This window comes from Westerdykella ornata (assembly GCF_010094085.1).
Source record: "Westerdykella ornata strain CBS 379.55 unplaced genomic scaffold EI97scaffold_12, whole genome shotgun sequence".
Lineage (NCBI taxonomy): Eukaryota > Fungi > Ascomycota > Dothideomycetes > Pleosporales > Sporormiaceae > Westerdykella > Westerdykella ornata.
The window spans coordinates 283880-299548 of NW_022986862.1; the positions used below are offsets into that span (position 1 = coordinate 283880).

The 15669-nt window shown below is 54.8% G+C and overlaps 5 protein-coding genes across 5 annotated transcripts; 3 read left to right on the plus strand and 2 right to left on the minus strand.

The window, feature by feature from the left end:
* The first annotated feature begins 246 nt into the window (after positions 1-246).
* On the plus strand, positions 247-1287 carry EI97DRAFT_59152 (uncharacterized protein). The gene has a single exon (XM_033802942.1). The coding sequence runs from the start codon at positions 466-468 to the stop codon at positions 1069-1071; it is 606 nt and encodes a 201-aa protein (XP_033653421.1). The 5' UTR covers positions 247-465; the 3' UTR covers positions 1072-1287.
* Positions 1150-3033, minus strand: EI97DRAFT_59172 (protein png1). The gene is made up of 2 exons (XM_033802943.1): positions 1728-3033; positions 1150-1674 (listed from the first exon to the last, which is right to left on the minus strand). Exons 1-2 carry the CDS (start codon positions 2626-2628, stop codon positions 1229-1231), a joined length of 1347 nt encoding a protein of 448 aa, XP_033653422.1. The 5' UTR covers positions 2629-3033; the 3' UTR covers positions 1150-1228.
* On the plus strand, positions 2826-4141 carry EI97DRAFT_59302 (uncharacterized protein). Its single transcript, XM_033802945.1, has 2 exons — positions 2826-3122; positions 3620-4141. The coding sequence occupies exons 1-2, from the start codon at positions 3023-3025 to the stop codon at positions 3952-3954; spliced, it is 435 nt and encodes a 144-aa protein (XP_033653423.1). The 5' UTR covers positions 2826-3022; the 3' UTR covers positions 3955-4141.
* On the minus strand, positions 4079-7156 carry EI97DRAFT_59206 (small nucleolar ribonucleoprotein-like protein complex subunit). The gene is made up of 2 exons (XM_033802944.1): positions 6012-7156; positions 4079-5962 (listed from the first exon to the last, which is right to left on the minus strand). Exons 1-2 carry the CDS (start codon positions 7075-7077, stop codon positions 4203-4205), a joined length of 2826 nt encoding a protein of 941 aa, XP_033653424.1. The 5' UTR covers positions 7078-7156; the 3' UTR covers positions 4079-4202.
* Positions 7157-13183: 6027 nt separating this feature from the next.
* EI97DRAFT_59459 (uncharacterized protein) lies at positions 13184-15072 on the plus strand. The gene is made up of 2 exons (XM_033802947.1): positions 13184-13616; positions 13668-15072. Exons 1-2 carry the CDS (start codon positions 13398-13400, stop codon positions 14682-14684), a joined length of 1236 nt encoding a protein of 411 aa, XP_033653425.1. The 5' UTR covers positions 13184-13397; the 3' UTR covers positions 14685-15072.
* The last annotated feature ends 597 nt before the right edge of the window (positions 15073-15669 follow it).

A 15669-nucleotide genomic window follows, 5' to 3' on the forward strand; every position in this document is an offset into this window, starting at 1 on the left:
CGAGTTGGCGAGATGCGGGAATGTAAAGAGCCGCATTTCCAGGTTTCTGGGGGGAAGCGCAAGAGTCGCGGGTGGGAATGCAGGTCAATTCGCATTCCTCATAGAGCAGGCTTTATAGAGCAGAGTAGCATTCGACCAACACCAGTGTAGAACACCATACCTATGTACCAACGATATAGTTATAGAGAGAACCGAGTACTAGGCAAGAGCCTCACAGCCAAGTTCAAAAACAGCTGTCTAAACGCTTGGTATCATTTGTCGAACAACAACATCGCTGAAACATTGCTGAATACCTTCCAATCAGTGCACACGCTCTGTAAAAAGAGTCTATACTTCAGTCCTTCACGACTCCAACTCGAAAACTCCACAGACGTCAATCAGAAGATGCTCGCTATTTTCGCTCTCAAAGCCAAAACCATCATCCTGTAACAAAAACCATCAACTCGCTATCATATACTCGCTGCAATGCACCCTTTGCCCATCCCATCCCAAAAACTCCCCATCCTCACCACACCATGCACACCCAACATAAGAAAAAACCCGCGCGTCGGCACTCTCAAAACACCAACATTCCCAAACCAAGTTAGCCCAAACATGCTTCCCATGAGGGGGTATACCCATGCACACGGAAAAAGGAAAAAACAGTCCCATGTGGTTAAACAATCCCAACAGACACCAATGAAACAACATAATAAAGTGGACAACAAAGGGGAACCGAATCCAAGTTCACACCAGAAGGGGTATTCTAGCCATGGACCCGTGACGTGGCGTAGGCGGACATTAGACGTTATCACTAACATCTCGACTCGTGAGATGGCGGGTATAGGAGGGTATATGTGGAGGGTAGAGGCAACCTTTGCCCCAACACCGAAGCGTCGAGCCGCGAGTTGGCTTCTTACTCGAACGTTGCCTTGCTGGACGCCTGGACGCGCCGCATGCAGACGCGCTGCAGACAGACAATGGAGCCGTGGCTTGATCAATTGCAGCATGCCATACGGCCCGAAGATGTGGTCTGCTGGGCGTCACGCGGCCGCAGGGACCTTGATCTTCTTCGGCAATGAGCCGTCCTGAGGCATATTTAGCCCGGGCCGAATGCTGCCACGTGGGATGCGTCCAAGGGGCAGGGTAGCTTCATGCCGGTGTTGTTCCGGGAGCGCGATGAGACCCTCGATTGGGAGAGACCAAAGGCCTCGAGAGACATGAAGAGTTCCAAAAGCACGTCTAAATGCTACCGCGGCGGATCTTGAGGGTTCTGTTGATTGCGCGGAGAGCCATGGCGACTCTCACCGGACCTGTGGACCCTTTGGCTCTGGGCGTTCTCGGCCGCTCTCTCCGCAGCCTTTTGAGCGTCGATGTCCGATCGGGGAGTGGTATGGGCCCCACTCAGCAAAGAATCAATGCTGAGGTTGTTAATTCCAGAGATGATGGCCTGGATCGTGCAGGCGCAGAGGGCCCTCTCTTCTCGCATGTCTTCGCCCTGCAGGCGGAACTTCTCCTCCTTGGTCATTCGTGCGCGGCGTTTGGCGCGTATCTCGGCCAGGATATGTAGCAGCACGGATTCCGGGCACTTGTTCCGCGGGTTCGCGTATTTCTGGTCCCGGACATATCTGCGGGTGACATCGTATGCACCTTCGGAGGAGAAGGCGATGATATACGACATCTTTTTCTTCCAGCCTGCATCTTGTCAGTACTGACCCATGAAGCAACGCACGCACGAAATGACATACCCTCAGTATACATGAGGGGCTGATCCCACGTGTTCTCTGTCACGTCGCAATGGACCCATCTCTGTTGGTACTCGGACCACACTTCCAGCCAGACATAGTCTTCCGGATTCCAGATCCAACGGACACGAGCCCCTATTGCGCGGCAAAGCATGCCAAAGCAGTTGACCCATTCGCCACACCGTCCCTTCCGTTCCTCTAGCAGGACAAAGGCATCCTTGTATCGGGGGAACCGTTCCAGTCCTTGACATTGCGCATTCGAACATTGATACAGCTCCACCATTCCGGCGCTGCGAGCCTGTTCCTCCGGAAGAGGCGGTGTCCGGCCTAGGCCCACAGTAGGGGCATAGCACCGTGAACACGGCGGGTTGTTGACCCACTCGAAGAAGCTGTCATGGAACCACGTCATAAGGGCACGAATGACGCAGTCGGCATAAGTCCACTTCGGGGCTTTCCCCAGACTCTCGGCCTGTGCCTTGTACACTTGACTCTGCTCCTCGGCGGCCGCGTAGATCCTCTCCGTCGGGACGGCCCGTAATGCGTCGTCTAGGAGACCCGGGTTCTCCCAGTTTGTCGGTGTTTCGGAGAGCATGTGAAGCTGGTTCCTGAAGCGGAGCGATCGTAGATCGGACGGATGCGGGGCTTGCGGGACAAGAGGTATGTTCCGTAGCGACGAGTAGGAGGGTGGCGCGTCGGTGACGGATGGCGATTGCGGCGCGCCCACGAGAGGGCGCGCGGGAGACGACGTTCGTGCTTGTGCGAGGGAGCTCAGTTGATTCATGCGCCGTGTGCTTAGTCGTTGTCGGAACTGAGTCGTCATGTCCTTTGCGAACTGCGTAGGGTCGATTGGCGTCCCTTCTGGAGGCTGGGGCCGCTGCCCTGCAGGCACGCGCGAGCGCTCCATCAGGGTCTTTCGAGAGTAGTGGTCAGTGAAGGTGATGATTGCCGGTGAGTGAAGGTCGGAGTGTCGAGGAAGCGTGGAGGAGTGGTGGAGGAGGTCGACGAGTGACGACTCCTCAGACCAGGCTGCGATGGGGAATGCACAGCCCACAATGATGCGGCGGCTGTACACGATGGCGCAGCAACGAGGAACCCTCGACGAGACGCTTCGGGCGATGAGGCACAGAAGCAGCCGGCTCTTGAGCTTGACGATAGCGCAGAGGGCGGCGAGCGCAGAAAAAGGAGAATGATGCAAGAGATAAGCGCAGAGGCAGACGAGACGAAACGTGGTGGTGAAGGGCCGAAGCGCTCTCTCTCGGGGCGCTGCCGCGGAGAGTGATGGGGGGGCCTTGGCGGCGATGTCCACGAAGCGGCCGCGTAATCCCCCTGGCCAGATGCCGAACACTTTTCTTCCACTCCCGCCCCGTGGCGTTCCTCCCGGGAGTGACAATAACCGTAGTAAGTGAACTTGTCGAAACTGTTGAAATTGTCGATGCAAAACCCCAGGATTAGATCAGGAACTCCCTTTTCGTTATGGCGGACTTGAAACCTTAGGTAGAAGTTCACTTGGAGATGGATGGCTTGGGTGAAGAGCTCGGATCGCTGTGCTTTTGGTAATCAAAACCAGAAGAACAGGGGACTCCCGCGGCAGATGCACGCGTCCTGGACACTGGGAAACCGCTATCGAGCAATAATAACAATTTAAAGTATCAACCGCATCTCAACAACCCAAAGGAGGCTTGCTATATAGCTCTTTGATCTATCAACTCCTACTATGCACATACGCAAGCAGCCGCTCCATCCCCGATATCATGGCAGCCGGATAATCAACAGCTGGTTTGTCAGGCCGCGTGTACTAGTACTCCCGTTACACCCATACCGCACACACGTAACCCCTCGCAGCCTCATGACCACTGGTGTCTTGCTCGAGAATACTAATCCGTCTGATATTGTAGACTACGAGGCTCCGTGGATCGGGATCGCATTAGCTGACTGTGTGGGTCCTGACCCTGAGCCGTGTCTTTGCCCCTCAGCACAGATCGTTACGCCATCGTTACGGTCTGGTGGAACAACCGCTTACAAAACTTCCGTTCCCTACGCATCCTTCTCCCCAGAATCGCCACCGCCCTCTCAACGTTTCCCTAATCAACACCTACCATCTACGCGTCGCGCAAAGAAGCTTACGACTCTTCCAAGTACTACCGCTCGCCGTCGCGCGCCCCAACCCGGCACCGGAATTCGACGAGCTGTGCTTTGTAAAACACTACCAACACAACGCCAGAAGTGGTAGGAGATACTTTGGTATCAGTCGGGCTTTGCTGACATTCCTGACATTATGATTGGCCAATTGTACTACTCAGTTTCACCTTTCTTTATACGGAATTCAACGGCTCATTTCTAATAAATAACGCACGTGACCCAGCCTCCCACAACATCCATTGACTGTATCTCTAGAACCACAACAGGAGGCAACACACGTCCTCGCACAACGAACACATCATCCCACAGCAGGCACCACTTCCCCTCCCTGCCTGAGTATCACTCATGAGCACCCACAAACCTCGGCGGCAGATCCAACTCCCACGACGGCCTCTCCACCAGCACCACCTCCAACGGCTCGTCATCCCTCCCTACCGGCACAATGCCAAGAATGGGACGATACTTCAACGTATGCCACCACGCGTCCTTCTCCCTCTTCCTCCCCTCCTCTTCTTCGTCCCCTTCCCCATCCTCCGCGGCAGTCTCCACACCATTCACCTCCCGCCCACGTAAACTAGCCAAAGTCAACCTCCTCGCCTGCCTATCATCCTCATCTTCTTCCTCGCCGTCGTCGTCAGACTCGGCCGTCCTGTCCAAGGCCCCAACGTCAATCCATGTCGATCTCCCCCCCGCAGATCCCTCCCCCTTGCCACCGCCGCTCTCGAACTTGCGGATCTTGGAGACGGGTGCCTGCCTAGATCGCACGACGTCGCCAGCGCCCGCGTGGCCTCTGCGCGGCGTCTGATGAGTAGACTCGGTGAGGGCGTCACGCTTGCGCTTCTTTGCTCCCGGTGCGACGTCCACGGCGCCGTTCATGGATGCATCTCCTCCCCGAGATAGAGGCAAGTCTTGAGAGAGGTCGAACATGAAGAGGAAGTTCTCGCCGTAGAGCCAGAGGCGGCGGTTCTCGTGGCTTACATCCCATATACATCCCTTGACAGGTTCCTTGAGGCGTTGGAACTGCGCTGGATAGCTGGATGGGGGGTTCCTCCTACACCAGTCCGACAGACGACCCGCTAATGGCTCGAACTCATAGAGCTCGTGCTTTGCCGAGACGACGAGGAGGGGTTCCTCTGTCTCGGGGTTGTAACGCGGACGGGGGTGGGGATTGTGTCTTGTGGGATGAACGGCTGGGTTTCCGTTGGGCTCGGGGCGGGCAGCGTCTTCGGGAATCGGCTTGAAGGAGAGGAAGAGGGGGGTAGAGTTCAACCGGGGGAGCAAGTGAGCTGATGGATTACGTATCCATCTTTGACCCAGACTTGTTATCCTAGCAATCGGTTCCTCGTGCTCGTCATCAGACTCCTCACTGTCTGTCGAAGGAGTAGAGGAAGGTTTGGCAATGTCCAGTTCCGGTGCTGTGGCGTCTTCGTAGCCTTCGACGACAAACGTGTCTACGTAACCGGCGAGGTCGGCGACGGCGAAGAAGCTGCTGGTGCTGGAAAACTCTGCATGGCAGATGGATCGGTTGTACTGACCCCATGGTCCGTTCAAAGGGTCACGTGAGTCTGTATCTCTCCGAAGGCGGTGGACGTGTAATGGTTCCCGAAGTACGCGCGGCCTTTCAGAAGTTTCTTCTGCTGGGATAACACGTACGAACCGTATCTCGTCCGCAACGGTGACCACACCTATCCACTTCCCGTTGGGCGCTATGCGTACGAGCTTCGCTCCAGTCGACGTAGGCATCTCCAGCTTACGAATACGCAGGCCAGGCCCCCCGGATGAGGTCGAAGGTGCGACGTGGAAGAGCTTCACCTCGGCCGCCGTGGATACCGCCAAGAGGCTGCCATCTCGGGAGATGGAGGCAGAGGTGATGTTCTCCTGTCCTTGTAGCGCTATCCGTGCAACGACTTTGGGTTTCTCCGACCCTCCCTGCTTGCTCTTGACACGCCATATCCGGACTTCGCAATTCCACCAGCTGACCAGCAACCTTGCTTCACGAGCGCTGGCCAAGGGAGGAGTGTGAGGCAGGAATGGGAGACTGCGGCTATATTCCTTCCCGAATTGCCGTATGGGGAGTACGATGGGCTTGGTATCGATGCCTGTGTTTCTCAGCATTCTGTACGCGAAAGAGAAGCATTTCCTTCTTACCTCCAGATACCAAAACGTTCAGCTGGTGGCCCTCATAAGTAGCCATGGCTTTGACATCGTGTTCATGATGTCGTTGATGTGATACTTTGGCCCATTGTCCCACCTTGTTGCCCTTCTTCTTGCTGCACGTGTAGCAACATGTTCTCCTATCCATGCCTCCACTGAATATCATGGTGCCATCTTGTGACACAGCGAGGTCCAGAATATCCGCTTCGTGTCCGGCGATACGCTGCTTTTGGCTGTAATTCTTGCCGTCGTAGATTCTTATCTCCCCGGTCGAATCTCCAGAGACGAAGTCCCCATTCGGGAAGCACTTCACCTTCCACACGAGGATATCCTTCGGTCCACCGATCGGCCCGCTGCCCAGGGAAATGGTCCTCAAAACACTCGCGTTCCTCGTGTCCAGCACCCTGATGGTGCTATCCGCATACCCGGCCAGGACAACATTCCGATCTTTGAACGCGATACTCAGCACCCTGGCCTTCTTGGTCGTCGACCTAGACAAAAACCGCTCAAACCGGACATCGTTATCCGCCGTCGAAAGCAGCACGACGGTGCCATCCGCACACCCCGCAGCCAGCTGCTGATGCTCATCCCCTCCTTCTATCGCATCCTTCTTGTTAGACCCCCGACTCGTCGCCCGCCGCGGCTGCGCAGCAAAACACCACACCTCGCTACTATTCCCACTACTCTGCCTCGCCGGCAATCCGGAAACGAGATCCCACTCCGTCACGCTGTTCGAATAGCCGATACTGAACAATCTCAATCGTCCCTCTACCCTCTTTTTCCCTCCCCCAGGTTCATTCACCCACTCGTCCGGTTCTTGCGTCCAGACTAGGCCTTCTACACTCCTTTCTTTGCCCCCCGGGAAGACTCTCTCTTGCACCCATGCGCCGCCGGAGGGATTCCATATCTCGATGTTGCCGTTTGCGCGGCCGAGTGCGAGACGCAGGCCTGTTGGGTCCTGAGTTGTTGGGGCGAGGTCGTCTGGTTGGGTGTGCGAGAAGGCGAGGGCGTTGATGGCGGAGGGGGCGTAGGGCACGAAGCGCGCGCGGTGGATGTCCATGGTTGCTAGTAGTTGGACGGAGTTTCTCGCGGGAATGAGATGGGAAGGCGTAGATCAATGGGATCCCCGAGACCGAGGGGTGACGTAGCTCGGGCTTAATGTAGCGACTGGACGGAGCGCCGCGGGATATCAATTATGTAGAAGGCGACATGGGAGTTTCACCAGAATAGCATTAACATGGTGTTGGATTGCTCTCCGAACTTTTTGTCCAAGCCCGAAATTTCGTCGGCGGAAGCTAAGCTCCGATTCGGGATGGAAGAACGTTTTACCGTGGATTCCGCAACCACTTCCAGAATGAGCGAGGAGTCGAACGTCGCTTCATTGTCTGATGAAACACATCAAATGTCGACGCCTCTTCCATTTCGCATTCCAAATCAGAGGCGGATTGATATTGAAGGGTTCCGGGAAGGAAAAGCTCATCTAGCGACTTCTGACCTGTGGTAGTGCCTTTACGACCTCTCAAGCTCAAACCCAAAACGAACGATTCGAATCGACAATGTTCGTCCTTCCATCCTCACTTTCGCTCATCTGCGACTTTGCCCGGATACGCACAATAGACAAATAGTAGATGCATAGTGGGTAGTGTCTCTGGAGGACAATGGCTCGCATCCGAGCAAGGAGCATGCTGAAGACTGTTTCTCCTGTCTTGAGACGGAAGCGGTTCGTCTTTCCAGCTTGCAGCAGTCCAGATAGAAGTGTTCGCGTGCCATGCTATCGATACACATAGCTCGAGTGTTGGTCTTTGTCGATGAGGACTTCAAGTCATAGGGGGAAGGACTCTGCTCAACCCCGGCCCCTTTAGGAGGGGTAGTTGCTCTCATCCCATCTCCATCTTTCTTGACTTTGCCAGTAGTGAATCACATCTACTGATATGTCCAACTCATGACCGTAGATCCTCTCCCTAAGCTTCACATAATAACCACGAACAAAATCCCAAGTAGAAACGAGAACAAAGAGGTCTGGCGAAGCTCTACCCTCACCCCTTGAAAGACGTTGGTCAAAGCGAACGAACCTTGCCTGCCTCCCAGAAGCGGTCAAGCTGACTGGGAACCCCGTATACGCATATTAGAGTACGCAATGCAATCTGCGCAGTGGGCAGCTTCTCTCTCTCTATCTCTCTCTGTATCTACGCCGCCGCCATGGCAGCAAAAGTCTGAACGGTTTGCATGTTGAACTTCATGTCCAGCTGCTCCATTGTTGCACAATACCTCTAGACACCTTCAGCTCCGGGACCACCATTGCCGTCGTGCACCGCGTAACGGCGCGCAACGGCCTCGGGGATGTAACTAAATTCAACCGAAGCCGAGAGAAGCAAGGAAAAAACTTAGCAGAAGGCTCCATATCGGGTCGTAAAGGTGTCAGTGTCACGGCTGTATCCATGGAGACGGTGCAGCCTGTGCAGGCAGTTGCTAGGGGGGGAAGAGAAAGAAAATGCCGTGCAATCCACAATGAGAAAAAAAAGCTTCTCCGGAGTTACGAGATAAAGTCCACACACATCGACGATGAGGGAAAATTTTCTCGGCGAAAGGAAAGGCGATGGATTAGAGACGCAGTTTTTCTTGCCTCGGGCACGCACACGACGCCGAGGCGAGATGATGACGATGAATGCTGGGTCCCTGGATCCCTGGATCCTCGGGTCGCGGTCCCTGACGAGCACCAATTATGATTCCAATTTGGAGCGGCGAACGGAAATAGAAATTTTCCAACTGCTGTCGCGTGTGCACGCGCGCAGGTAACGACGCGTTGGATTCGCGAGGTCGCGTGCGCGTACGGGTTTCATCAATCTCCAGAATCATCTCGGGGCGGGGCGGCTGCTGGCGGCGGAGAGTGGGCGGAGAGTGAGTGGTTACTACTGGTGGCTGGTTCTCGGTCATATGTAACTGCATGACTGCATCAGACAGAAGACGAGACGCCGCGCCGGATGCGCGGCTGTGCTATGTACTAGTTTGCAGAAGTGGAGCGAAGACTGGTAACAAGTAAAATCAAGGAATGGTGATAGGGCGAGATATTGGGGAACCGGTGAATCTTTGTCAACACTTGGTGTTGGAAGTTGGTGCGCTAGTCTAATAAGTTGTTAAAGAGAGAGACAACAGCACTAGGCACCTCTTGGATGTGAGAGAGTAATCGTAGACGAATCGTTGGCGTGTTCCTCGGGGGGAAGAACCTGTTTGCTGCACGCACGGAAAGGCTATCGGAGGCGCCTCTCGAGAAACAAAGGAAGATCTGGAAATGGAGGAAACGAATGAAGATCTATTAGCTCGGAGAGGAAAGGCGGCTTCTGGAAATCCTGATGTTTTACCTAGGCAAAACGCGAGCGTGAAATAGTGGTAGAGTGCTTTTGTCTCGTATGTTGACCATATGGAAGGAGAGGAGGGAGGTCCTGTCACATCATGTGTGAGTTCTGCATGCAGCAGCGGAAGCGCACCTCAATCGAAATAGAAATGGTCCCGGCGCGCCTGAGGAGAGTTGACGCTGGTGACCGCGAAACGAGCATGTTCACAATAAGGGGAAGCTGGGCTGTTAGTGGACGACAGGTAGTAAGAGTTTCCGCTTGCAGTGCATAATACAGAGATGACACTGGCATCCTCGCCGCACAGGCGGCTACTGGCCACTCGGCTCCCAGGAGATGCGGAGACGATTGGCAGTTTATCGTAGTAGATGATAGCTGAGAGGACGCGTTTATTGGAGACCGGCATGATCAATATGTTGACGTGAGATATGCGCTGGAACGCCCAACCACCTAATAAGGCGTACCGTGGTCGAGATGTAGAAGGTAGGAGGTGAAAGTCGGCGACAGCAGAATTAACTGTGGTAATAGCCGGATCCAACGAGACATGCGAGTTGAGGTTTTTTCCAGAGAGGTGAAAGATTTTTTGGGACGCACTGCAAGGGCGAGGTCCATTTGTATTACTCCGGTTGAAGGTTCAGGTAGCGATGCGGCGTAATCTGGGCGAGCACAGCGTCACAGGTTTCCTTTATAGTACTTCACCACGCAGCAGCAACGTGAGGGTCAACGCATGTCGATTTTTCTCTTCGGGTTTGCATCGTACAAAACAATTGGTGTTCCGGTCCAAGTTGTAGCTGTCGAACATGAGGATAGACTGGCTATAGGGAGGTATAATAAGTACTGTAATTGGTGAGGCGTGGTAGGCTCGGTAAGAGTCAAGACAATGGCAGATCTGGCATCTTAATTGCAGCAGCTAAAAGGGGAGAGTCCCGAGAGCGGCATGGACGCGCTTAAGAGAGGCGTCTTGGGCAATATGACGATATTCAGGAGCCATGACGGGGCAGCTTGGCGCGGAGGAAGTGACCGGGGGAGACCGGGGAGGCCGCCGTTCAGGTTGGTGGTAACCCGTGAAAGGACCCTGCTGTGAGACGAGCTTGTGCGGCGGACGCGGTGCGCCCCCAACGAATAATGGGCTCGGCGTGTCGAAGAAGTAGGAAGTTGAGCAATTGTTTCGACCAGGCGGCCACTCTTCGTAGATCTCTACTTATCTACGGCTCGCCATGCAACTGCTGGATGCGTTGGCTTCAGGCTGACGGCAGTGGTGAGGAGGGAGTGGATCGAGTGGATTCTCAGGACGTCACCCTGGGCGGCCACACGAAGAGAAGAGCCAGCATGTGTTCAGCCGTCCTGTCGCCCGCCCAGGCATTGCCCCTGCTGGTGCGAGGAGCAAAAGTCCGTGATGCGCATGTTTCCTTTCTTTGTGTTGCAAAGCCTGTGCTCTCCTCCCGGTACATGTATGTGCCTTGTGCTGTGCTCGTGTGCCTGTGAGAGGAGAAGGAGACTGTGAAGGAGGGAGCAGCGTAACATGGCGGAGGAGGAGACTGCATTGGATCAGTAGAGAGCAGCGGCTATCGAGCAACACAGGCGACTGCTGCTACTGTGTAATGAACAATGCTTTCGGTGCTTCTGTTCTGCTGCGGCTCGCAGGGGGATCTGCTGATGGGATTTCAATTATTTCATGGCTGACCGCTAACCAGCCTGAGGAATGGCGAGGACAGGGCGACGCGTGAGAAAAGGCGATGCGTCGCGGTGAAAGTACTCAGCGGTGCCTGTACCTGGGCGTGTTCGGTCTCTGCGCGAGTGCCAGCATCGACGCCATGCTGCTCGACAATGCCGGCCTGCCCGGCTGGGGATTGGTCCTCACTGCTCGGTGCCCTGCCCGTCAGGACAAGGCCCAAGCCGGTTCTCAGGCGTCGATGGGGTTTGGTGTCGTTGCTCCCTCTCAGTGCCAGTGCCAGTGCGTTGCGTCGAGTGGGTGCGGCGTGTGCGGGCCTTGTGGGCTGCCTTCGATTGCTGGCCCGTCGTTTCCAGCGTCTTGGCTCCGTCCTGAACTTCGACCACTCTTAGTCTCTCCGCTTCCCAATCCCCTCTCTCCTCCACACCCACTCCTCTCCCTCTCCTTCTCCCTCTCTCAACCCATCTCTCCTCACCACGGTCGGAGCATTGAGTCGTAGGTTGGACGCGTGCTGATACTACTGTTTCGGCACCGCCAGTCCTTATAACTCCACTCCCTCCTCCTCCTCGGTCTCCCCAAACCGACCGTCTCCTCCCGAATCGGACACATCGAAGCGTGCAAGTCTCCCTCTGTGCCTTCGCGTCCATTCAGCCTTCATCATCTCCCATCCCTCATCCCTCTCCTCCCTTCTTCTCCTCCGACGGTGTCCTCCCGAGTCTCGACGCAGCCGCTGCTCTCCTGTCTCTCAGCCTGCCCAGAGCTGGCTTACCACCACCCCCTCTGACCAGCCTCGTGTACCATCATCTGTGCTATTACAGTACAAATCCTGTACTGGGCTCATCAGGTAGGTCTCAATTCTCTCTTCCTCAACTTACCCGTTTCCTTTTGCTTCGCTCTCACTTGGTCTTCTCCTTTTCAGGGTTTGCATCTCAAGCTGTCCTCGTACACACATTCAATGCCATCGAGACCTGGGGATCCGGATACAATGCCCAATGGAACGACATCGTACACCGCATCGGACATGGGATGGGGAGATGGCAGAATATCGCTGGTCGGGGGCATGGCCGAAAGGGATAGGACCCCCTTTGAAGGGAGACCATGTCTTTTGGCGGCAACTTCGGAGCATTGCATACCAGGCATATGCTGGATTGCGTTCTACCCAAGACGTATCCTGATTCCTGCCGCGCCTGAGACGGAGGCCCAAGCTCAATTCGACCTTCACCACCAATTCGCCAAACCGACGCGCCTCTGACCCAAGCCCACCGACCTCTCCAGCCACAGCCAAGAGAGGCCCGAGTCCTGCCTACACAAAATTTGCAAGCACTCACTCTACCTGCTGTCATTCTCTTCACCTTGGAGCCTACACTCGTTTCCCTTCGCTTTGCAACTTTGCTCTGGCGCTCAACAAGGATTTTTTCGTTCCCCCACGCTCGCTCTCCGCCTTGGGTAGGGTTACATCAACTTTGCATACCTCTATCCAGGTCCCATTTGGCAACTTGGTTGCGGCTCCCTACCTTCCCATCGGCAGTTTCATTCCTGCCAGGTTCTCGGGTTTGCTCTGGCTCTTGTCGGCCCACTTCTGGTCTCCATATCCTCAGGCCCTGTTGTCTTGCACCTACACCCGACGTTTCTGAGCCGTGTTATACCGCCATTTGCATTTGCTGACGTTTGACCCAAGTCTCAGGACCCTCATCTGGCTCTAACACCTTCAATCTTGAAAGGTTGCGTTCTGTGTAAGCATTTTACCTGGCATGGACGACTTCCACCTCGCTGACCTCGTCCTTGCTTAGGTGCGCAATTGCCAGACCCAGATTGTCCACATTCCCAAAGCTCATCTTGGCGATCTCGTGCCACTGGGCCACCAGGCGGACTCGTTAGCTCGTGTTCTGCCTTCGAAGAGTTCTCCCTTCCCCAACTTGGACTATCCGAGCGCTTCGCATTCCTCGTGTAGTCCTGAATGCAACTCGCAAGGGATTAGATCTTTTCGACTTTTTACCTCTTTTTCCTTCCATTTCCTCAATATCTACGCGTCTCTCTTTAGCTTAATACTTTAATCGCCAAGGTATGTCATCACATCCAGCCTTGCATGCTGCCTGTGGGGCTCTAGCTAACCAAGGGACGTTGCAGGCTCTGCTATAACAATTTCCGGTCTCTCTACTTTCGAGCTGGCCCAGAGACCTTCTTTCCTGTTATCCAACTAATTCCAATCTTTTCACCGTCGCCCCTGCGACTGCCATTCTCTTGATTGGTTCCTTCGTTGAACCAGCCACTCTCTTGCGACCCTGACCCGCCGCCCCTCAGTCTATCCCGGAGAATTGACGTCCGCTCTTTCGACGAACACTCAGACACACAGACAACATGGCCTTTCATCAACAGCCATCCCAACCTCGCTACGGGCACTGCGACACCTTCTTTGTGGAGTCGGATCAGGACGGCATTTACGCCGCCCGTGCCGAAGTCAGGGAACGTGCTCGAGCTATCGCCCGGATGCAGCAGCGAGCCATGGCCGAGGATCTGTCTAGGGCCACCGCCGATGAATATCAAGACGACATCATGGATCACATGGAATACATGGAGGTAAGGAAAACCGATGGTGTTGTCAGCTTTCATCGCTGACACAAGGTGTAGTCTATCACCCTCCCAGACGTGAACTCCATCGACATCCAGACTGAGATCCAATGGTTTATGCGCCCTTACCTGCTCGACTTTCTGGTCGAAGCTCATGCTGCGTTCCAGCTGCTTCCAGAGACCCTGTTCCTCGCCGTCAATCTCCTTGATCGCTACTGCTCCCGCCGTGTCGTCTACAAGCGCCATTACCAGTTGGTTGGCTGTGCTGCCCTGCTCATTGCTGCCAAGTACGGTGACAAGAAGGACAGGGTCCCAACTGTCCGGGAGTTGAAGTCCATGTGTTGCTCGCTGTATGACGACGAGATGTTCACGCAGATGGAGTGGCATGTACTGCAAACGCTCAACTGGGTGATTGGACACCCCACCGTCGATGCGTTTCTGCAGCTTGCCCTTTCCGATGTCGAGTACGATGCTGAGGTTGAGAACATGACGCTGTACATTGCCGAAATCGCCCTGTTCCACAAGGAGTTCGTTTCGGTCAAGCCCTCGGTCCTTGCCCGTTCGGCACTTGCTCTGGCAAGGTGCATCCTCTCCCGCGACCAGGCAAGCAGCTCCGAATGGGCCGGTGCCTATGACCCGAAAACCGTCATGAACCTGTCCAACCACCTGTACCAGCCGTCTCAAGTTCTGTCACGCAAGTATGGATCCGTACATCTCTCAAGCGTGTCTGCAACGGTCGACGAGTTCCTCATGCGACAAGCCCAGATTGCTAGGCGAGCTGCTGCTCCGCCTACTCCTCCCGCAAGCATGACGCTCGAGGAACCCAAGCCCGCTCTCAATGCCTATCTCGCGCCTCAGACTCCTCAGAAGCCTCCTTACGGATCTGTCATGCAGCACGGATGCCTCACTCCTCCCATCACCCCGGATGGCGAGCAGTATCCCAATGTTCTGCAGGCGAAACCCCAACAGCCTCCCACCCATGTGTACCCTTCCACTCCCAATCCCGGACAGGTGCACAACGTGCAACATCCCCATCAATACTACCACGCTACCTACCTACACCCTCAGCATATCTGAAGTTCTCGATGCGGCCGCCAACACCCCGATGTTACCGCTTCAGTAGAGGTCCGGATATATCCTAACCCTTGCTGAAGTTTCTCTGTTTTCCTGTACCAAACCTACCGGTTATGAGCCCGATACCGCGCTCAATCTCGGCATTGCCTGCGTTCGTGTTTATCTACTACCAATACCAAAGAAGTTTTCTGCCTTTCCAGTTTCCTCAGCGATTTTCCTTTGTCAACTCCTCGAAATTCCCCCAAAATCGATTGTCACTCACAGCCGTTCGTCGCGGTTGTACCTGATAATGGTGTATATCCTCACGGAGCGCAAGCACAACTACCCTTTCCCACTAATACGGGTTGTGTCTTGTGTCATCTGAGGAAAGAGTGGAGGGGCCTGTGTGTGAAGAAGGCCGAAATTGATAACGAGGCTGTGTGGGCGTGGACATTAGGCTCAATCTGGCCGACGTGTTTGTGCAGGCACCAGTTTTTCCGTGGGCGAAGATACCCTTCTTCTGGTTCTTTTCTTTCCTTTCCCTACCGTATACATGCCCCTTTTGTTTGCAGGATTCAGTGCACAGTTGGCGGATGGGGAAGTTGTGAGGGGAGCATGTCAGTGGTGGACCCGACTAGCTGCAGCGCGTTGGCGATGGCAGAATCACTTGTCTTGACAGCGGAGCTAGCGGAAGGTCGGTGGACATCACTGATGATCAGGGGCAGATGGGCGTTGGTTGGGCGGATGGTGGACATCACATAGATGGAAAAACGTGGACTGGAGAAAAAAAATAGCGGAACATGTATATACATGTTCTCTTTACCCCCGGAGAAGACCGGCTCTCGTGCTCTGTTTGTTTTTTGGTCAGTGTTTCTGTGCGTGTGTTTGTTTTATGGTTTCTTGTGCCCCGTCGGTTTTGCGATCATTGCGTCAGTGCGTGTTTATGCCGTCTGTTCGTGGTCATGGAGGAGTCAACAGCCTCGATAACTTTGCAGAGAGGTGCAACATA